The 24,075-nt window shown below is 48.6% G+C and overlaps 1 protein-coding gene across 1 annotated transcript in view; it reads left to right on the top strand.

Moving 5' to 3' along the window:
* The window catches only part of LOC135818216 (arylsulfatase J-like), a 19,377-nt gene extending 6,171 nt beyond the window's left edge, over positions 1-13,206 (top strand). Inside the window, exons 6-15 of the mRNA XM_065331574.1 lie at positions 285-364; positions 2,272-2,373; positions 3,944-4,007; positions 5,932-6,029; positions 6,328-6,464; positions 7,388-7,449; positions 8,307-8,418; positions 9,268-9,320; positions 10,332-10,466; positions 11,645-13,206. Of these exons, the coding sequence (XP_065187646.1) occupies positions 285-364; positions 2,272-2,373; positions 3,944-4,007; positions 5,932-6,029; positions 6,328-6,464; positions 7,388-7,449; positions 8,307-8,418; positions 9,268-9,320; positions 10,332-10,466; positions 11,645-11,826 (1,025 nt within the window). The 3' untranslated portion in view covers positions 11,827-13,206. The remainder of the gene's footprint in view (positions 1-284; positions 365-2,271; positions 2,374-3,943; positions 4,008-5,931; positions 6,030-6,327; positions 6,465-7,387; positions 7,450-8,306; positions 8,419-9,267; positions 9,321-10,331; positions 10,467-11,644) is intronic.
* The last annotated feature ends 10,869 nt before the right edge of the window (positions 13,207-24,075 follow it).

Here is a 24,075-nt window from a genome sequence, read left to right as displayed (position 1 = left end):
ACGACATTTTTACAGCCGATCATGCAGTTCTAATCTCAGTTTGGTTTGTCAGCGTATCTACATTTGTCAGTGTTGTGAATTCATGTTCAACATCTTCTACCAGTTTGGAAAGTAGAGTTCGGCTGTGGGTTTAGAGTGATTGAACTGTGTGTGTGTGTGTGTTGGTGCATGTGCGTACACGTGTTTGTGTGTGTGCATGTGTGATTGTGAGTCTGTGTGTACACTTGTGTGTGTGTGTGTGTATATGTGTGTCTGTGCGTATGCTCGTCGTTTAATGTTGCCAGGATTTAGTGGCTATGATTTTCACCATGACATTGGAGATAAACGCAGCATAGACCGAGCAGCAGAAGGAGTCTACTCGACTGTAAGTCAAACCTGTATATTGAGCTCCTGCGCCACACGCACACGCACACACACACACACACGCGCGCGCGCACACACACACACACACACACACACACACAGTGGGGATTGCCCTAGTAAAATAATATCTACTACTATACACGTGTGCACGTGCATGTGCGTACGCGCTAATGCTGAAAAGTCTTGCTTTTTCCCATTTCAACTTCCTCAACCCTATGAATATTTTTCCTAACACCGATGCGTCCAAGTAACTACATGTACAACAAACCCCGGAGACCCCGTGTGAATACCTGTAATATTTTAAACTAGTATGTCTGAGGTTTAACCCTTTGTGTACCAGCCCCATCTCGAACCGTACCATAATTATGGTTCGGTTCGCTGCACTCCAATCAAGCGCGCCGTTCCCCGCCGCCGTAGCTCCGATCGAGCCGCGGTTTTTTGCGCTCGACAGCTGAGATCCCACTGAAAACTTTGATGTATGATATGGGTAGGCTGCCATTTGAAAGTATGGAGAACGAACGCGTTCAAAAGTATGCTTTTCAGCGGAAACAATTGTCGCCGTTTCGATCGTGTTCTCGCTCAGTTTCTCTGCTTGTAGCGAAGATGTAGCTTGTTCTAGGTCATGTCGACGTCTTCTAGATGTGGTGGACGATTGGAGAGATCGGCTGTGGCGATATCATCGCGGAATGCGACTCGAAATTGAAAATTTGTAACGCTGATCCCATCGCAGTATTCGCTCTCAAAACAGGAGCGAGAGGGAGGGCAGCGATGGCCTAATATCGTCAAGGCAGGCGTAATTCACCAGCCAGCGACTGCTTCTTGTCTTCTCTTTCACTTACCTTACGCTGGATGTGAGTAGATGAAGAAAAATATAGATTTCGAATCTGACACAAGAATTCAAAATTTGCAATTTTTGAACCAATTGTTTTACCTCAAATGTTTGACACTATGACCATATCCCTGGTATGTTGTTGCTCTTCATGCACTGAGACAACGCTTATGAGGTTGTTTTGTCCCTATGTTCCCAGTACATGAGCACAAACTAATTCTCAGTCTATTTGTTTGTGATACCCTGGTTGGTCAGAAATATGCACAATTGGCGCGTATCTTTGGTATTCCACCTATGGCCTTCATATACTACTGCATGCTGTACCAATATCCATGCCTACCTGGGTGCAGTGATACATATGGAGTCAGGAAAACACAACTTGCATATACAAAAGTCGTCTAGATTTCATACCATGGTTGCTTCTTTCGCTGCGATAGCCCCTTACATACATTAGATGGCTGGTACATAAAGGGTTAATGGATCTACATTGTGTACCAAATCTATTGGGTTTCCGGAGTCTACAGGGTGTACGAGGTCTACAGCGTCTGTGGGGGTCTACGGGGTCTTCATGGCTTATGGTGTGTACAGGGTCTACAGTGCCTACATGGTCTACGGGGTTTACAGGGTCTACGGGTTTACAGGGTCTGCGGGTTTACAGGGTCTGCGGGGTTTACAGGGTCTGCGGGGTTAACAGGGTCTGCGGGGTTTACAGGGTCTGCGGGGTTTGCAGGGTCTCCGGGGTTTACAGGGTCTGCGGGGTTTGCAGGGTCTGCGGGGTTTACAGGGTCTGCGGGGTTTACAGGGTCTGCGGGGTTTACAGGGTCTGCGGGGTTTGCAGGGTCTACGGAGTCTACAGTGTCTGCGGAGTTTACAGGGTCTACGGAGTTTACAGGGTCTACAGTGCCTATGATGTGTATGGTGTCTAAGTGTTGTCTTGCAATATGACTGTCTGCAACCAATCTTACACTGACTGTGTTTGTGTGTATGTGTGTACATGTGATTGTGTGTACGGGTGCATGTGCACGTGTGTGTGTATGTATGTATGTGTGTGTGCATACGCATGTGCTCTGTGCTGACAGGAAGCGTTTGCCAAGGAAACGATTAGCATCGTGAAAAAGCACAATACGTCTACTCCTCTCTACATTTATCTCGCGTTCCAGGCAATACATGCTCCATTGCAGGTCAGCCTCACCTACTTAGTTTTGAGACGCCGCAGCGGATACTGTAAAAGCCATTATTCTAACGAGGCGCATATATTATAACGATTTCCCAAAATTGACTAGTTTACGTGTACCAAAGGTAACGATTCTCACTCATTCTCAACGCTCAATAGGACAGTATATGTGTCGATTTCTGTATAACGATTTCTATTTTAACGACAGATTTCTCCTCGTTAACTCGTTAGAATTAGCACTTCGTTATATATATGGCTTTTACCGTAGATGGTTTGTTGCATTCTACTGCACGTGTATTAACCCATCAACATTTGTGTGTACTTGAATCGATTACTAGTGGACAATGCAGTTGCATGGACTCAAACATTCGTAAGTCGGTCAGTTCTTTACGGAATTCTGTAAACAAAGTATCCAGAAAGAAACCAAAGAGCTCAGCTTTTCATTGCAACAGGTGCCAAAGAGCTAAAATGAAGTATTGCTGAGATCATACGTTTCGACCTCTTGTCACAGAACGGCGTTGGAATTTAGGTCAGATGCTAAAGGGTTAAAACGCCAGTGTGAACATACGGCATCTACTAGCACTGATCGCCGCTGAAAGCAACGTGGAGTCTGTGTCCGCCTTGTACTGAACTGTTGTGAGCTTGGCTTGGTGTTTTTTAAGTGTTCCTGTGGTAAAGATTGCCCTGTGCCATAACAATGTAGCAAGCCTAGACAGACAGCGGTATGCCGAAGTGACTGTTGACGTGGAGTCACATGTTGGTTTTAAGCAAGGTGACGCCTTGCCGTAAGAGTGATCGTCTTTGTGATGCAGTTGCGGTTACAAGAATAATTGTCCAGGCCCGGTAGCCAATTGTAAACATTCAACAAAGGGCACGCAACAGGGGGGGGGGGGGGAGAGTGGTCTTCCCTGTTACTAGAAATAGAATAGTCGCACACAGAAGGCCCCGACAAAGGGGGGGGGGGGGGGTCTACCCTCTTTCACCAGAATTAGAATAGTTGTGCAGAAAGGACCCTCACAAGGGGGTCTTTCCTCTGCTACCAGAATTAAAATAGTTCTACCAAGAGTAGATAAACAAGAGTGTGCAACTCCGGATCTCTCCTGCACAATCTGCAGATACCCCCGCCCACTGCAGAATTTTTTGTTGACGTCACCTTTTTTCAGAGAAACGCGGACTTTGCCGCAGAGCAGTGTGAGAGCACGTGCTGGGCACCGACCTTGTAGTGTACAGCCCGGCCAAGTGCACGAGGGAAACCTCTCCAAAAGGAGCGCAGCGCGTGCGTCGTCGAAAAGATTACGTCAACAAAAAATTCCGCCGTGGGCCAACCCATCCGCGAGTTGCACACTCTTGTTTATCTACTCTTGGTTCTACCTGAAGGGGGGGGGGGGCATGGCTTACCCTGCGGAATTTGGTGCAAAATCCGAAACACCATTGGGAGGGGGTTCATCCAATTTCAGGGAATGGCACAGGAGGTTTAGCTGAACTGTTGAGCACAAGGCAATGCACATGCAAAGGTCTTCCCTCTTGCTGCAGCACTCTTCGGTGACGTGCGCTGATTTCGTGGTATTGTCTTGCAGGCGCCGCAGCGCTACTGGAAAATGTTCAAGGACGTGGCCTGGTACAACCGCCGAGCTGTCTCAGGTAGGTCAACTGGTGAATAGAGCTGCTGGCGTATCTATCGCGTACACACAATCCGCAGGCGCGTACTTCCTCCGCGTCATCGAAATTGTCGCAGTTTGACTTTTGATATAAAACGCGGTATTTACTCACCAGCATTGGTACCAGAGGCAAGGAATCGGACATAGGCGATAGTCAACAGTATAGGGTGACGGCAAAGTTCTATTTTCTGTTATTGGAAGCTGGAATTTTTGAACTAGACGCAATTTCTTCGCTGATGTCGCTGCGATGGTAATTTCGACTCGCTGAGATCAGTCAGGCGTTGCATCCTGCACATTTCTCGTGCTTATGGCCATTCACTCAAGCCCCATCACTGTTTTACCTTAGCTGGGGTGAGAATGACTTCGTGGAACAAGTGGCAGCGCTTGGAGGAACATCGAGGGGTCGGCAAACTAAATGCCTGCAACAGCGATAAAATGTGTCGCTCTGGCTGAGACACTCACTCAGTACTACTAGTACAGTCATGATTGTAACTGCAAGACGCCAAGAGCCGTGTAGACTCTCTTTTTTCCCAAGTGTACTACTCTACACGTAGTGCTAGTGATGCACGTGCAGGTGCCGTACCATGGTATACCAGTGATGCTGAAAAAGAGGGCGCACTGGACGTGATAGTACACTTACCTGCATGAGCTGTGGGCATGCCATGGCTAAAAAAAGTTCATTTCAAGATCGAGGTGATTCCGCCGACGGTAATCAACCGACCTCGCAACGATCGTGTATTCTTACTAGGCTTCGTTGGTGGTCAAGTAGAAATCATCCAGAGCTAGCAGACGACAAGCATAGCAGCTCTTGTCCTGTTGAGAAAGTAAAAGCGTTTGAGATGAGGCGCGACCAACTTTCAACCTTCCTTGAAATATTTCGGAACGATATTTTTGCGTCCATTGACATCAGCGACGACGAGGACTTCATCTCTGCATGAAAACTCTCGGTCCAATTGTCCTGGAACGTTACTCTAGTCTTCAGACTATCATACTGTGTAATAAGTTTTGAATGGCTTAGTTTATGGAGTTGTCAGTAACAAGTGACAAGTCACTAGTCAAACTGCGACAATTTCGATGACGCGGAGGAAGTACTAGTAGCTCATGTATACTCAGCATAGTCCGGTCGCCACACCTGTAAATGGCTGTCATAGGTACGAAAACAACATAGTCAAAAGAAGCAAAATGCCGACTACTGCAAGTGGTATGAGGTTGTCGGTGGTACATAGTCATCACACCACAGGTGTGCTCCAGTGCATGGTCACCACACCATAGATGTGCCCCAGTACATGGTCTCCATACCACAGATGTGAGAGCTACGACCCCGATCAGCACCAGTCAGGGCAGCTGGAAAGAGTGCTCGATGCACTAGCATGCAGAGCTGGATACAAAAACCCAGGAGACGGTCGGCCGCTTTCGCTCTAACTGCAAACTGTCTGATAATCGCCCAGTGCATGACAGCTTAGTTACCGTGGAAACTTACCTTACCGGGTTCCGGCATTGGATCATCACCACCTGGTGCCATGCTAAGAAGGCATGTCACCACCTGCGTGGGACAGCGCGTGTTGCTCAACCGACGTGACAACCGCTTGGAACAAAACACTAGCACTAAAAGAATGTGAAAGCTAAAAACAGAGCTGCTCACTACGCAGATCCTGCCGCACCGGACTGTCAGGCAGCTGCCTAGTACGAAATGGATAAAGTCAGGGGCATTTAAAAGATTATTTACTTAGAATTGGCTTAGCATGAAGGGAATTCGTAAAACTATCATTATAGTGTGCTTGTATCTGTGTGTGTGTCTGTGTGCGCGCACACGTGCGTGTATGCATATGTGCGTTTTTGCATGTGTGTGGTGTGGGTGAGTGAGTGTGTGCGTGTGTGCGTGTGTCCGTATGCATGCTTGCGATTAGCCATGGCAACTGCAATGGACGATGCCGTTGGTAACATTGTAAAGGCGCTCAAGAAGCGCGGCATCTGGGACGATACGCTTGTCGTCTTCACTTCCGACGTAAGATCGTGTGATCGTCTTTTTCCCCTCTAATGCACTTCACGTCGTGGACGAAATCCATTTAAAAGTGCAAATCTTGGGAAATGATTATATTACCTGATGGTTGCGCAGATATGGGCATGAATCTCTCTGAGTGGCAATAAACTGACCGTGTTCCTCTGTGGTACTGTGTGTGTGGCGAATACATGTGGTTTAAAACGTTGCCACTGGTCACAAAAGCATACCTAGCATGGTATTGTCTGCTCTCAGCCGTGCCTGTGCGCCTGCCTCTGCTGTGCTGTCTTCTGCCGGTGTGCAGAACGGAGCGCAGGTGCGCTACGGCGGCAGCAACTACCCTCTACGCGGAAACAAGGGAACGGTGTGGGAAGGTGGCACCCGCAGTCCAGGGTTCGTCCATGGCAAGATGCTCGGAAAAACCAAACGCACCCACAATGGGTAGGAGGGACGAACATTTTCTGGCGGACATTAATTTGTTTGTTTTTTTGTTTTGTTTTAACTTCACACGATACACAGGCATTCTGCCTTGTCATCTAACCGTATGGCTGAACTCTCAATAAAAGATGAAGGCATTTAAGGCAGCACTTGCCGCTATTGTTCCAGCCAAAGTTATGCACGAACATGCAATTGATAACTTCTCGCCATCCCAATTTATTCTTTCGTTCATACCCGGATACGGTAAATGTGTTCCAGCCCATGGACCCACACCCTCCCCTCTTCCTGGACCCACCCACTAGACCCTCGGACCACTGGTCCCATGGACCCACTGCCCTCCCCTATTCCTGGATCCACTGGACCCCTGGACCACTGGTCCCATGGACCCACGCCCTTTCCTCTTCCCGAACCCCCAAACCCACTGCCTCCGGACACCCCCCCCCCCCCTTCCCCTATCCAAATCACTCCTGTTTCACCAAGTATTTTCTTATGCCCTGGTCCCTTCCTCCCCAGTGCCCTATGTGAAGCAGAAACACGGGTAACACCATTACCGTGCTGTGACGTCCAAGCGGCAGATATGATTGACTGATCGTACCATGGCACGTTGCTGAGATGGTTTTTTGCAAAATGTTCTCTCATCGTGCCAGTACGGTGCCGGTTTTGCTCCATACGGAGAGACCCAGAGTCGTGTGGAGGAAGAAGAGCTTGCACTCACCCACACAGTTATACAGACCTACTTGTTTGTGCAAAAAAACAAGAGTAGTGATATAACGACTCGCCTTTCTTTTGACCCAGCAGTTGAAGTACACAGAGCCCAAGCCCGTACGCTGTGGGCACAGTTGGCAGGCACGGGCACGCCTGGTCTGGAGACGTTCCCAATTGGGATTCGTTGCTGTACATGCACCTGTGTATTCTGCTGCCTGCAGGATAATGCACGTGACGGACTGGTACCCGACTCTTGTCTCCGCTGCTGGCGGCCATCTTGGCGGTAAGTGTAATGTTGTGTACTAGTCAACAGCCATGAAATTGCCACTGAAATTGCCACGGAAATTGCCACTGAAATTGCCACTGAAATTGCAACTGAAATTGCCACTGAAATTGCAACTGAAATTGCCACTGAAATTGCCACTGAAATTGCAACTGAAATTGCAACTGAAATTGCCACTGAAATACATGTATTTTAAACCTCACACGGCAAGATGCAATCGAGAAGTAAGTCCAAAAAACCCCGAATGATAATATGAATCGTATACATGCACCTGTCTTCTGAGTGCATGACAAACTCACACATTGTGATACAGATTGTAAAGGAACATTTGACGTAAAAGCCATAATTATGAAAAAGAAAGTTATTGTACCATGCCAGACGGCTATTATTAAGTCATGTACGTATTGAAGTACATGAAGTAGTAGCCATGCACCTAAGAAATAATATTGCAGGATATTATTGAAATTGCCAAGCATGCCTAAAAATCCGCAGAACATGCCAATATTGAACACGGAATAGGCCAACACATGGATAATGAAGACGGTTACATTGATAAAAGGCGACGTCGGTCGAGAAATGATAGGTAAGGTCTCTTCCGCAAATATGACGCCCTGCAGCCACGGAGGCAGGTGATAGACCAAGATGATCGCATTTAAACTCGGATTTGAGCCCAAGTCCGGCGAAATCGAATTTCGAAGCTGTGGTGCTATGATGCTGTGGTGACGTCGTGCTATGGTGCTGTGGTGACGTCGTGCTATGGCGGTGTTATACTTTGGTGGTGCTGGGTGCTTTGGTGGTACCGTGATGCTGGTATGCTATGGTGCTGTGGTGCTGTTGTGCTGTGGTGCTTTGCGTAGATTCGGAGGTAGACGGCATTGACCAATGGTCGGCATTGCAGAACAACTTGCCATCGCCGCGCACTGGCTTCCCGTACCGGCTCGACAGGACCAGGCGCGTGTTCGCCATCCGGTGAGTGCCAACGTAACTAGTTAAAAGATTCGCTAGCATTCGCTAGCATTCGTGTTTTTAGAGTTTAGCTGTATTGCATATAAGGGCTGGTATCAGCTGACAAATGAGAACTGGAGAGAATAATACCTGAAGATGTGTTGCTTATACCCAAGCTGCCTGTGCTCACCTCTATCGGTATTATGCAATGCAACATGATATTGTGAAAACACACAACCAGAGAGAGACAAGAGGAAAGCTTGGTACAGTCAGACCTCGCTTATCCGGTCCTCTTTTATCCGGATCCCTCGCCATCCGGAAGAAAATCGTTGGTCATCGGTTTACAGCGTATGTCATGCATACATACAGTATGTGTGTTTGATTATCCGGTTCCCTCACGTCCAGTATTTCTCTATTGGTATTTGCATGCTTGGATATTGCAGCAAGCCAGCATATTGTCGCCGAGGTACTTGTCAGAAAAATGAGGCGCATGTCAATACTAGTGAACTTCGGTTTTGATCATAGTTTTGAATGTGACAGTTTGCAGTGTAGGGACTGCAGTAACTTCCTTTGCAGGATTTAATGTAGATGGTGAGCAGAGGAAGCAGGGGCGGTGTGGCACGCTTGTGACATGAACGATTTACTAGTCTGTCTCTCGACGCTGGTGTGTTTGTGATCTAACATGGCCTTCTCTGTTGCGCTGTGTCGGCGTGTTGCGTCGTCATGTTGTCATGTGTTGCTGTGCTGTGTTGCTGTGGTTTGCTGTGCTGCTGTGTTGTGCTGTGTCGGTGTGTTGTTCTGTGTGTTGTTCTGTGTCAATGTGTTGTCCTGTGCTACACAAACCTCCTGCAACACAAACCTACTGCCGGGCAGAGAGGGCAAGTACAAGTTCATCAGAGGCAAACATCCTCCTAAACACCAAGCAAGTATGTGCGGTGTCACCCTAGAATTGATCCCCTGTACTTGCACACGCATCCGGACCACAGTAACAAATGTCGCATCCCTGCGAGCTATGTTGCTTGTCAATATAATTATATTGCTCATGACACAACCACACCAGCCAGGTGGTCACCCAACAAAAATCAACCACCCTAACTTCATTCTCTGGCTCGCCTTGATCCGTTCACACCAACAACGCACAGTTTGATACAGAGTTTGGGGAGCGTATTATGGTTGACGGGATACCATATTTCCCCGGTTATAAGTCGCACTCGATTGTAAGTCGCACCCCCATTTTCAGGTTTGGGGAATATTGTTTTGATATATTTGCTTCAGTAGTAATTCATGCTCGATTGTAAATTGCGCCCTCTTTCTGACCCTTGAATTTTATTGTGAAAAGGTGCCACTTATATTCGGGGAAATGCCGTGTTCACTGTTCTGCTCTCGGACCAGTTCTTCATGCATAGGAGCGGGCATTTGGGGGTATACCCATCCCACCAGTTGGCTAAGTTCGTCTGCTAGGCGCCCAAAATCCTCAGAGCCACACCGCCGACAGTTTCTGAACACTGATTTACACTGGTAGGCTTCGCCGGCCGGAGCAAATCACGCAGTTAATAACCCTTTGCCAGCCGATGGTATACAAGAATGCGACTTCGATGCACTGTGAAGAAGAGGTTGGTGCGACTTCGGCGATACTTGGGGAATTGTGTGTTGCTCCCTACATGGTAGCTCGCGGTTTTCCTGCCGACTTGAATTCTCACTTGACTGACTCACGACTGCCATCCAGAGCACAGGAGAAGCACTAAGGTGGAACATATGGAAAAGAAGAACTGCCGTTACTGCGAACAAATGCCATCGGTCCATTGGTGCTCCTGCTAAAGAGGTTTCATTGTACTCGTTTAAAAAGTCCTTGTATGAGAAGGACCATCTGTATGCTGTGGCTAATTTTCGGCCACTTCAATAGCCCACTTTTCCCTCTCTCTCTCTCCCTCCATCAGAACATACGCAAATGAATCTCTGGTACCCGGCAGCAGTTGATGAAGCCACATTTGCGACGTTCTATCGTGAGCTCCATTTCTATGAAAACATCACGCATAAGGTTGAGACCGGTCCCTGGCTTTTTGATCTTGACGGTAAGTACGTCGAAGTAGTGGCTGCATTCGATTACACGCCATTCATTAGTGACTTCTTTGGCGCGTGCAGATGTATAAAAATCTACCCCGAGTAGACAAACGGCGCATGTATACTGTGTACGCTCGGCAGAACTGGCTGCCATGCTGTACGCAGTGTGCATATGACGTTGGCATGGCCGTGCAGGGGACAAGCGTGCGCTAGTGCGTGGAGTGCAATGGAATACGAAACATTGACATGCCTGTGAATTAGTGGTAGCGACCTCTTCTGCCCTATTTGTGAGGAAGCGCTGTGCCCTGTGTGGTATTGAGTACTGTTTTGAGCACTGTATTGAGCACTGGATGGACAAAAAAATCGACGGGTTCGCGTACCGGGCAGGTCAAGAACAAGGAGTCGTGCAACTCCCTGGTCAAGAACCACCTGTCCGCTGCATGGACAGAGGACTATAATTCTACTGTAGAGAACATACATGTATAATTTTGGCTACTGCAGAACCGGCGGAAGCAGCTTTTGATTGGTCCCGCCATACCCTAGCCTTTCATACAGTTTGTGTATGATATTGAGGGTATACATGACCTCCTCAGCAGTAAACACATGTTGGTGTCCATAACGTTGGTCCGGCCATGGCCTGACAAACCGGACCGGTTCCGCCGAGCCTGTACTGTGTGCTAACATTGCCACACTGTAGTAATGCTACGTGTGGGAGGGGGCATACCTTGATTAGGGTACTAACCTGCTATACGGGGGGGGGGGGGGCATACCTTGATCAGGGCACTTACCTGCTATACGGGGAGGGGGGGGGGCATACCTTGATCAGCCGGGGTACTAACCTGCTATACGGGGAGGGGGGCATACCTTGATCAGGGCACTAACCTGCTATGCGGGGAGGGGGGGCATACCTTGATTAGGGTACTAACCTGCTATACGGGGAGGGGGGGGGGGCATACCTTGATCAGGGCACTAACCTGCTATGCGGGGAGGGGGGTATACCTTGATCAGGGCACTAACCTGCTATGCGGGGGAGGGGGTATACCTTGATCAGGGCACTAACCTGCTATGCGGGGGAGGGGGGGGGGGGTATACCTTGATCAGGGCACTAACCTGCTATGCGGGGGGGGGGGGGGGAATACCTTGATCAGGGCACTAACCTGTCCGTATCTTGTGGTTGTTCCGCCAATAGCTGATCCCCTGGAGATGAGCAACCTGTATGCCGAGCTGCCAGGAGTGGCTGCAGCGCTGAACAGAAGAGTAGACGAGTACATGACAGATTATGTGGACCCGATGAGCATCCACTACAGCCGAGTAGACCCTAAATGCAACCCAGCGCTACGTAACGGTACGTGGGACGCCGGATGGTGTTGAGACAGTGCATGACAAGACAAGACACAACAATGATGTCAGTCAGTGGCGTTGGCAGCTGCGAGCAGGGCAGTGCGTCTCGAAATCAGATTGCCGCTTCCCATCCGTCGACGTGTGAGTGAGCGCATGTGAGATGTGGCCGGGCTTTGGGGTTGGAGGGAAAGTCCCCTGATCATACTGTCCTATGCTGATTATTGCAAGGCACCAGACCAGCCTATACTACATGCTGGTAGTGGTGAGGCACTTGCAGTCGGCTGGGAATGGGTTTTCCAGCAGTCAGAAGCGTCAAAACCGAAATTTCGACCTGGTCTTCGACTATTTCTGCGCACAGATGCCTCAGCCTCAGAATATAATTATATACAAGGCACTCCATGCTTTGTTGGCTGAGACTCGTGTCACAGTTAAGTCCGAACTCAAGCCAGAGTACCGCAAAGCCACTGACCACCCTTGTCCTTCAAGCTTGAGAGCAGTGTAGCAGCTCAGCCGCATGGCGTGCAACAGCAACCATGGCGTGCAACAGCAACCGGACTCCTGTGCACTCTACACTACACACTTGCTGTCATTTTTAAAATTTGTGTGGAGACAAGAAACTATTTACAGCAAGCAATATTAATGTTTTATAGCCACTCTTCTCTCTTCTACCTCTACAAAAACTATGATTCAAACACAAAGTCGGGGTTTGTATGTTTCTAAGCATGTCCTTTTGTGACAGAGCAAAGTTGGAGTTTGTTGAGTTCTTAATTCCATTCCTCTGAGTTTTAACTGTACTCAAAACACAATTTTTTGATCACCTTTTATTCTAATATTTATTGAAGTAGAGTCATTGGTAGCTACAGTGTTTATTGAAATAAACTATCTTCTAAATTTTTAAAGCTATCCATTTGTATAACGTACACTTCTCTGCGTGTTTTTTTCTGTGGATGTGACGTGCTGATGAATATCAAACGCAGAGCGCTTTGAATCCGTCTGAATGCTCTATTTCGCTTTTTCCGAAGCATGTATGACAATATTTCGATCGTAAGATGTACATGTAGGCTACCTTCTTTTATCCACTGCTCTGTTCTGAGTGTCTTCATGTAGCGTTCCAAGCACTCCAGTATCAGTCTAGATAGCACTGCTGCCGCACATGTTATAGAACAATAGAACTGAGCTCATGACATCGTGTAGACATCTGGCATTGGCAGCAGTACCCACCTTTCCACTTCTGTCTCTCGTGAACTCTGCTGCATGTGATGGTGGATTGATTGCATGCCATTTCGGCGCTCTCAAGTTCAGCGCCAACCAGGTGAGCGCGACCGTTTCAGCGCCATGCACATACATTTAAGTGCCGAATTTTACAGAGCCACATACTTCAGCGACGTATACTTCAGCGCCAGCAGATAAGCACCGAATATCTCAGCGCCACATAAATCAGCGGCATATATTTCAGCGCCAAATATGTCAGCGCGACATTTCTCAGCGCAATAGATCTAAGTAAGTGCCATGTTTCTCAGCGCCAATTCATTATACAATGTTTGTATGAACATCGCCTGTGGTGACTATGCCTGTAACTAACTTACAAGTATTGACTTTGCGCTGTACTGTATCGCACTGTACTTTATCTCACTGAACTGTACTGCGCTGTACTTGATCGAGCTGGACTTGATCGCGCTGTACTTTATCGCGCTGAACTACTTCGCGCTGTGAATTACCCCACCTCACCTTTTCGCGCTGAGTTGCTGGCGCTGTACTTTACCGCGCTGATAGTCATGGCGTTGTGAAATCAGGCGCTGACGTGCTGGCGCGGAAATGTATCGCGCTAAGACGGTCGCGCTGAAGTGGCGAATCACCGGTGGATTGGGCATATCTGTTTGTGCTGGTATTGCTGGTACATCATGTGGAAAAAAGGGAGAAAGAAGAACAGAAAGGAAAGGTGCAGCCAATAAGGGTGTGTATAGAGATGTGTGTATTTGCGTGCACACGTGTGTGTGTGTGTGTGTGTGTGTGTGTGTGTGTGTGTGTGGACGCCGTTGAAGGCAGATTTAGATAGAATGGACCGGTTTCACCATGCCAACATTCGCTCCATCCTTGGCGTATCGCGAGGCCGACAGTGGGAACAGCGCATCTCTTCACAGGAACTGCGAGCACAGTGGGGTGATCTCACACCATTGTCACGCATGGTGCAGCAGAGACGGTTGGAGTGGCTTGGGCACCTGGCTCGTCTTGATGACACCAGAGTACCGAAGCAGTTGCTGTTTGCCTGTCTCCCTCAGTCTCGGCCATTCTGTGGACCTCGTCGTCGCTGGAAGGACACCATTCACACGGACCTATCCGTGGCTGGAGTGCGTAACTGGTTTGAGTTGGCAAGCGATCGTGGAGAGTGGCGTGGAGTGGTGACAGCAGCAGGTGAGGACAAGGAACCCGCCCCGAAGAGCATCGAGTGCCCAACCTGCAACCGTCTGTTCCGCCGTAGTTCCGACATGGTCCGGCACAAGTGTTCAGCAATCCGTCAGCTCCCGGTATCGGAGCAGCCTGGATCAGTACAGTGTCCAACATGCAACCGATGGCTACGTAGCAGAGGAGGCTTTGCGGTGCATAAGTGTCGGCTAGGCGATGTCGACCAGCCGCCGGCCCCTGCCCCTGCTCCTCTTGTTGTTCCTGGTGTAACTTGCACCAACTGTCAGCGTTCATTTAAATCGGCTGCGGGTCTCAAGCGTCACCGTTGTGGAACCTGTCCAAAGCGCCCTACTGTGGCTGAACGCCAACAATTCAAGTTTCACTGCCAAGTTTGCCACAACCGACGGTTCCGGAGGCGGCAAGATCTGGAACGCCACTTGGAGCATTGCCTTCCTCCCCCCTAACCTCTCTGACAGTACCTCCCTTTGGGGAGCGGCGTGGCCATTTCTGGCAGCTGTCAATAGTAGTAGTAGTAGTAGTAGTGTGTGTGTGTGTGTGTGTGTGTGTGTGTGTGTGTGTGTGTGTGTGTGTGTGTGTGTGTGTGTGTGTGTGTGTGTGTGTGTGTGTGTGTGTGTGTGTGTGTGTGTGTGTATGCCGTGTGGTTGCAAGGAACGGAGCTAGCATCAATAGTTGCTGAGTGGACATAATGCAGGTTATGGCTTCATTTAAGTCTAAGTTTTTTCGCTGACCTGTTACGGCATGTTCCTCAACACGTCAGTCAGGTGATGCGGCCACGAATCTGGCTAACAGTTCTTTCTTTCTTTTCTTTCTTTTTTTTGCTAACAAAAACCTGTATGGAGGTGCCAAGTCGCATGCCCAATACTGGCAAAAGGTATACGCCAATAGTTTGCACCTTGCTTTTTCGCACTTGTTGCGCTCACTTCTTTCGCACCTCACCCTATCTGCTAGCACTTGCCTTCTATCACTTCTCTGCTACTTCTCATACCATTTGCTCTCGTTGCAGCGTATATAACCGCTTGCTTGGGATTATTTCTTCAGCCAACGGATTACACTCAGACACCATGGTCACTGGTAGCAGAGGTCAGAATGGTTGTGTTCAGCTCAGCCTGGTTGAAGCTGGCGCTCGTGTCGGCTTTGCTCCTCTGCTACTCGGATTACTGTTCGGAAGAGCTTCACTTCAGCGAGTAGCCAAGACTACTACTACCGTTCGATCTACTACTAGTAGTAGTACTATTGTAGTAATAGCACTCACCAAACTTTTCGGCGCCCGCAACCGGTCCTGTACCTGTGGCCCCTGCTGAACCGCCTGAACGTCTGCTGAAGCCTGAACTAAGTAAGGTAAAGGCGGGCCCGAGCTAAACCAGCTCAGCAGCTGTAGTCGAGTGTACTGTCTAGCTAGTCTAGTACTGTAGAGCTAGACTAGACTGTCCCCGGGGAAAATTGCGGAAAAAAATCGCAAAAAACGCGGGGAAAAACGCGGCATAATATGGCATAATTTGCGGTGAATTTGCGGTAAATATGCGGTAAATATGCGGTGAATAATATTGATGTGCGGCAATTTTCAGTGAGTATGTAGTGAAATCAATCAGTTACGGTTACAACTCTCTGGTGTAAGCACTCGTCATATTTGAGTAAAAAGCCGCCACGATGAGACGTTGCTGACCGAACAGTGCACTGACTGTGTGTACGTGTAGTGTAACAAAAAAGTTCAAAAAACGGGGGAAAATCGCGGAAACCGCGGTCTTTTAGGGGCCGTCCAAGGTTACCAATAATATTTTCAAAACGAAATGTTTTCGTTTGTGGGTGGGTGGGTTTGATGGAGTTTCGTTTTGAAAATAATTATTGAATGCTGATTGAGAATGCCCAGTTACTTCTGGATGTCGAAAATTCACATCAATATTTAATTGGAATTCGTTTTACCTGCAGAAAAGGTGGGTGGGTGGGTGGGGGCTGAAAAACACTAAAACTTTTCGTTTTGTAAAAACAATCGGTAACCCCGGACGGCCCCTTAAAAAATCGCAAAAAACGCGGAAAAAAACGCGGCCGCGGAATTGCAATTTTCCCCGGGGACAGACTAGATCATAGAGTCGGCCTACGCACATCGAAACGATACGTGACCATGGCGACGTCGTCCCTGCACATACCGCGTACCGGTAAACAACAGGTGTGTCGAAGTAAGTTTGTTTTCCGTAAAATCACGGTCGTGCAGGAAACTAAGTTACTACAGTGCATTTCAAAACTATAGACGCGTAGGGTTTTTGAAATATTTCAAATTTGGCTGGAACTTTTTGAGAATAGTTTTCGGAATATTGCTCAGGATCGCTCCACAATTACTCTCATATAGTTTCTAAACGATTGGATAACAGACGCCCAATTTGGAAAAATTTATGCACAAAGTGATCACAGATTTTATGTGGTATAGATGCTGGCATAACGGTTTTTGCCTAGGTACGCGTCTATAGTTTTGAAATGGACTGTAGTACTTGGAATCGCACACATTTGCTGCCTTTTCTCGCGATAGCCTGCACGCTGCACGGGTCCTGGAGTTCGACGAACACTCACGAGCGCTGCTGTTCACGGCGATGTCCGGGAACATCCTCCAGTCAACTATAACCTGCGCAGCTGTCGGCCTGGCGCCCCATGCCACAGGCAGACGCTCGCCGATTCCGTGGGTGCTCGGCAGGATTATTGCCGGAGGTCGAGGAGCGCGAGGAACTATGCTGAGGTGCTTCGAACGGATCTGATGTCCCAAGCCAGGTGATTTTGCATGGAACTACCCGTAGATGATCCTACGACTACGGCGCAAGGTCACCCAGACGCAGTGGTGCGCTTGCTGGCGCGACAAGAGGCACGTCCTCCAGAACATATTCTGTCCCGTACCGTACCGTAAAATCAAAGACGGCTGGCCACAATGCATATTCAAATAGGGCTTTCAAATACAAGATCATAACGTGAAGCAACTTGGAAGAATTAGTATGTTTTTCGATTTTGACAGCATGTTACAAGGCGAGGACGCGTAGTGCTCCTGACTACAAGTTCAGTACAACCATAACCCGGTTGGCAGAGTCCCGGTCTTGCGACCATCTGAACCGTATTGGGAAAACCCAGGTTCGGACCCTCGTTACTCTACGGGTTGGTAAGTATGATTTACTTTTTTTTTTTTTTAGTAGGAAAAGCCTCTTGTACGGGCAAGAACAAAGTAATACAGCTAGCGTGTGTTGAAGAAGAAAATGAGCGGAAATGTACTATGCTGTGAAACACGCATGCGGCATGATCAGGGCAAATGACAGCTGAAAAGAAAAGGAAAGCAAACAAACACACACACACACGCGCACACACACACACACACACACACACACAACAACAACAAGTGCCATACGCATGAATGTTAACGGCCAACGCCAAGGCCGACACCATCGCAAATTGCCAGCCCACCGAGACGACGACGTGAACCGCGGAGACGAAGGTCGACAGCCCGGAAAACAGCAAACTGATGGTGGATCCGCACCCAGGACATGACGTTGCTGTAGGACTTGTCCCACCTGGAGGCAAGGCGCATAGCAAGTCGCCGTTGATACGCACGGTACTCTGTGTGCAGTGCACCATCAGTTGAGCAGACCAGCGGGGTGAAGGATGCTCGCAGCTCCTCTGCGGCCGCCTTGTACTTTCTCTTCTTGGAAGAGGCAGCACTGTTGGATACGGCGTTCCAAGAGAGGTTCGAGCGGACATAGCTGGGTGCGTCGGCATCCACGATGCGGTTGTCAAAGTACGCCACCCTGTCTCCTTCCCAAACTCCCCGGACCAGCCAATCCGCCTGCAGTGTGGGGCGGTTGTTGCCATCCTGCACAGGTACCATCACCGGCTCGACAGCCACACCTCCCCATGCAACGTCTGCCAGCCGGGCATCGAAGTCGCGGACATCGTTGTGCCCGCGCTTGATGAGCCCACCCTTCATGCAATCCAGACCATGCTGTAGAGAGAAAGCAGCTCCACAGCCATCGCAATGCGACGGGAGAGCGTTCGGCCCCTGGCCATAGCGAATGGCCAACTGATCGCGGAACTGGACCGCCGACATGTCATAACCTTCCTGCTTGAGAGGAAGCACGGTCAACCAGCCGGAAGCGTTGCCATCAACGATGCGGTTGAGGGTCCGCTGTTGGCGACGCGGAAGCGCAGCTCGGAGGACTTTACTACGTTCCGTCATCTGCAGGTCTCGAGCACGGCTGACCTCGCTGGTGACTTGACGGCACTGGCTGATGTGGTGAGCCATGTCGACCGGTGCACCGGTGCAAATGGCAGCCTGCAGAATCTCAGTGGCGCGCTTCGATGTGGCATGAGCATCAGGGGCTGACGTAACGGGATTGGCCAGGCCGAGACCTCCCACTTTGGCTGGAAGGGCCAACAGATCTTGCTCAACGTCAAGCACCTCACGACCTAGCAAGCTGGGGGCGAATACGTGCCGGATAGTGTCCCGCAGGGGAGTATACTCGGTCTCGTTGCCTTCCAACACACGCTGGAGGTAGGTCCACTCGCACGAGAGGGATCTCGTAAATGCGGAGTGTGCTGACTGCGGGTACGCCTTTGCTGCCTTGGCAAGACAGTTGACACCATCGACCCAATCACTCACTCTGCTACGGACAAAGGACGAGACTCCCTCTGGATCACCAATGTAGCTACCCAGGAAGCGACCGGAGGTGGTGACTTGCACGTTTAGATTGCCAAAGATTGTCTTGGCGGCCTCCACATGATGGGGCTTGACGATCACGATGGATTTCGAGGGCTCGGCGAAGTACCCAAACGCTGGACCCTGCTCAAGGAGGGAGAGGAACCACTCCTTGATTCGCAGCAACCTCCCGAGGCACGACGAGTCGTCTGCGTACCAATTCTGGATGTGATGACTTGGTTCCTTGAGACGCTCGATGAGGGGCTGTATGCCGATAGCATACATGAGCATGGCAAATGGGCAGCCTTGGGTTGTTCCTTCGCGGCTGAGGATGGCATGGGTGCCGGCGCCATTTGGGTCTTTCAGAACTACCACTGGGAAGCCCCGATAGCAGTTGAAGAGGAACCTGGAACAGCGCGGCCACAAAACCCTGCAGTTCCAGAGAGCTGCTGGCCGACCGATGGAGTTGAACGCGTTTGCCGCGTCCACCAGTAAAAGACCTTCGGTCTCGTCCTGATTGAATAGCTGGGACATGGAGTGAACAGCAGCTTCAATACCAGCCTTGGCCCCAGAACATAGCTGGTCTGCACCGCAGGTCTCCTGCACATGATTTACTGCACGAGTACAAACGAGTAGTAGTAGTAGTAGTAGTATTTATTATTTGACTAGGGGAGTCCCAACAGGCATGGCCTTGTTACAGGGAACCCTAGATGAATCTTTGTGAGGTGAGCAAAAGTACCAGCAGATTGTGCCTGACGACAGTTTGGAGGAAGAGTGTTCCACCGACCTGCCGCCAGAAAAGAAACTGAGCGCAGTCCATACCCAATATGTACAGTAGGTAATACTAAGGCAGCTGTATCCTGGCCACGAGTACGAGCATTTGTGTGCGGGCCAACTGAACGCAGGAGAAACAGTGACTGAAGGAGGGGGCTAGTAATTGATGACAAGCAGCGATAGACCAAAACGTATAGTTTCAAATTAACTCGTTGCTCAAACGAATACAGATGACACCGTTGTAAAACTAATGCAGTTGGGGTCATTCTATCTAAACCAAATGCCTTCTTCATCGCAATATGGCTGACCGTCACAAGCCTGTTATATAGGGTAGTTTTCAAACAGTGCACATACGCATTACTTGCATATTCTAGAGTAGACTGTATAATTGACAAGAAGAAAGTTCTCCGAGCTGTAGCTGATAAATTGAGTACAAGGGCAATACCGGCTGATACATGACCGAACGGCGCCAGCCGTGAGCGTGAGGTCATGTATCAAGCCGGTATTGCCCGTGTACGAGTGCGTACGAGGCGCAGTAAATCATTTATTGCATGCTTGACCCAAACATTCCAGAAAATGGAGAGAAACCTTTCCGACTTTCTCAGTCTCCCGACACACTTGTTCAGTGGTAAACGTCGTTTGTGGTTTTGAAATTCTCTATTTCTTTACGATATCGATGGTGTTGTTGTTCGTGATTGAGCACTGCGTGTAGGAAGTCCTGGAACAGGAACTGAAACTGGGATGGGCCGAGTCCACAACTTCGTCTCGAACGCATTCAGTTCGTCAAGTTCGTCGGCTGCTCACCAACGCATCGATATCGATGTCAAGGTTGCATTCACCTGCTGAGGCGGCTGGTTCAGGTGGCTGGAACAAGTAAGTTATTGTCAGCTCAGTTACATGCGCGCGTGTGGTCTGTCATTCTCGTGCTTTGTAGTTTGTAGTCAGATCAAGTTAGTTGCTGTTTTGTGTTTCAAATTTAATTTGAAACTCCGAACTGTAGCAACTTGATCTGATCACGAACCACAAAGTACAAGAATGACAGTCCGCATGCGCGTACATGTAACTGAGCGGGCAATAACTTGCCGGGCAATACCGAGAAATACAGACCGCTGAGCAAGAGCGCTCATTGGCTGTAGTACAGGCAACCCTCACGTGACATGCAATAAGAATTAGTATGTATGCGAAGTTAGTGTATCGGGGGATGCATGCAGGGCGATAGCGCGGGTTCGAATCCCAGGTTATGTCTAAAACAAAAGTAGAAATTTATAAGAATTTATAACATCCCTATGCTTTTTTTGTATACATGTAGGTCATCAAGGCAAAAAAGCATAGCGTGTGGCCCTGAGCTTCCAAGCTCTCTCGTTATTTTACTTGGGTATACCCAACATGTCACAGGCTTATGGCCTTCTTACAGGGTAGGGTGCCCAAGGAGAAATTGTAAGCAGCTAGCGGAAAAAGCAGGCAAGGTACGCAGCGCTGGGATCGTATGAATGATTGCCGGTACATGTATTATAATAATAATTATTATTACTACTACTGTATACTGTACCTGATTTCAAGTGCTATGCGATAGTCCTGTTTTGGACGGTCCGATGATCTGCCTGATCTACAGCCAGGTGACTCCAAACTGCCCCGACGCCGCGACGGTTCACATGGTCGCACAAATCGAGACCCGCCAACCGAGTATGGGATCAGGGAAGTAGGCCTTGGCGGATAATGCTCGAAAAGGTGGCAGATTCTGCTTTTTTTGCACCGAAATTGGCAGAACCATGCAAACCTTATAGCTTATGGCGGGGAATTCTGCTCCATTTCTTTATCCACATACCGAACATGCATAAAATTACCAGAAAATGTACTTAATTCTGCCAATTTTTCTGCCGGCATTATCCGCCAAGCCCTAATGGGAAGGAGCACAGCATGTTGCCGTTGTTGGTGTCATTCACTTCCTTCCTGCCATATGTACCATGCGTGCAATATGCATTATGCATGCGGCATCGCGAGACCCGCACTGGTCGACGATGGGCCCTGTTTTGCTGCACAAGTCGTGTATCGGATTCCGTCACGTCTACGTGAGGTTCAAACATAAAATGTATCACACTCTCTCTATCTTGTAAAGACGCCAGCAATCAAGCGAGACCGAGAGCAACTTTTTGCACCATTTGCTCAGCTGTGCGGCCACATAATCATTCATGCTGGATCAGATCTTCAATGCCGCTTTCCGACCATAGGGATAGAGTCACGCTCCTGCTTCCCTAGTACCAAGAGTAGATATGTTTATCTACTCTTGCTAGTACTAGTAGTAGTGTCGTATCCGGTCGGCCCGGGGTTGGACCCCAAGGCTGCGGTTCGACATGAACTATTAAACTTACTACTAAACCTTCACATTACAAGGCCGTGCAGTGGTGGCCACTTGGAGAGAGTCCACCAACAGAATTACTCTTACGCACGCACGCACACATACCTAGACATACTCTCACACACACACTCAGGCATATACAGACACGTACACTCACACCAGCGTTCAGGTTGACTCACATCTTCAAAAGGAGCTAACTTGGTTCAAGAGACGATATTGAGAGCACAAGGCAAGACAGACGAAAGCCGAAGCTTCCGCCTGAAGGCGGAAGGCGAGAGAGAGCGAGAAAGGAAGGTGATAGCAATAGTAATGCGAAAATTCGAACTTTTTGTGGTGGTGATATTTCGCGAAAATCTGTTTCGAAAAAGAAAACTTGTGAGGTTTAGCAATGCGAAATGACTTTTTCTCGAAGTTATTTGAATCTTGTAGTACCGTACCGTATATGCAGCTCAGTCTCAAGCAGGGGCTGTAAAATTACTACTCCCTGTAGTCAAATGCGTACCGAGAAAAGAGAAAGTTACTTTCGCAAATCACTGCAACTTCGCGTCCAAGTTTTCGAAGTTTCGAGCTTTTTTTCTGTACTCATTCCCAGACTCGAATTTTCTTTCGAACTTTCGCATTGCTAAACGTCCTTACACATGTAGTATCTAGTTGCGGCCATGGAAGTCCATGGCCACGAGATTGCTGGTCCCGCATGCAAAAGCGTATCAAACCGTAGTAAATATGTGTACGAACTGTTGCATAAAGAGCGGGAGCCATGTGGGGAAATAACAGAGTATACCAAATAAGGAAGGCCCCAGGCCTTGTGTACATGTGTGAAGATATAAAATAAAGACGATTATGAACCCGTTTACGGGAGATAGATGTAGAGGATATAACCCGAGTCAGAGGGTTATACCGGCTGAATATAAATCCCGACTGCGATAGCAGGAGGGATTTATATGAGGGTACGGTATAACCCGACTACGAGGGTCATATCCTACTTATGCCAGGTACCCCTACGCATTTCCAGAACAACGAACCTATTTGGAGATCTCCTACATCATGCAGTACATGAACCTCTTCTGATGGTTATCAGTTGTCAATTGAAAGAATGGTCGAGCAAGGTCAGAAGGAGATTCCTCCGTGGATGTTTGGCATAAGATTTCCTTTCAGTTCCAGTGCATATTGTAGCATCTTCATGATCTTGTCTTGAGTCGTGAGCGGTGCGGAAGTCGACTGAATTGCTGCGGTGCTGGAGTTTGTCGTTGAATCAAACTACCGTCACTAGTTAGATTACAGCTTGGACTCTTTGGGAGTAAGTGTTACTATAATTATGGTACAGTGCTGATTTTCACATGCGGCATCTCATAATCAGTTTTGCTTGCAAGTAGATGCATTTGCATACACTGTTTTGTATCACATTTCAATCCAATCTATTGTAGCCTTTTCCAATCGGGTTGAAGTGCATGTACACTGGTATTATAAACTTATTTACGAAGGAGACAGTCCGTTGATGATCTTCAACTCTTCGAAGTACAATGTACATTGCTGACCCATTCGGGATACTTCGTGGTTATTCGACGTTCTTTATCCTCAGATTCAGTATAACAGAATACTCTGTAGACGAATTCCAGGTCATTCTTCTTTTCCATTGTGTACTGTTCCTCGTCAGTGTGCCGTTCTGTGTGGAGTGTACACGCGCATGTGGTGTCCGTTGTGTCTGTTTATGTATGGTCCGTGCGCTGGAGTACTGCCGCCGTACAAGTTCACTGCCTTTCAGGCAGTGAACTTGTACGGTGGCAGTGCCCTAGCGTACGTACCGTGCACCGGGATTTATATTCTATATAAATCCCGCGCGGGATTTATACTGGCCAATATAACCATGGCTAGACGAGCGCTGATTGGCTGAAAACAGGCCCTCCGTACCGTACCATGGTATAAAAATAATTAGACACCTAAGGCATACTTGTCCCGTAGAGGCCTAAAAGGCACGTGTCAATAGTATGGATACGACAGTAGTAGATCTAGTGGGGGACCTAGCTTTGCCAGAATTTACTCGGCAATAGCCTGTGTGTAGAGC

The sequence above is a fragment of the Sycon ciliatum genome, chromosome 5 (assembly GCF_964019385.1).
Source record: "Sycon ciliatum chromosome 5, ocSycCili1.1, whole genome shotgun sequence".
NCBI lineage: Eukaryota > Metazoa > Porifera > Calcarea > Leucosolenida > Sycettidae > Sycon > Sycon ciliatum.
Note: the sequence above shows the minus strand (reverse complement) of the source record. Positions and strands in the feature narration are given on the sequence as shown.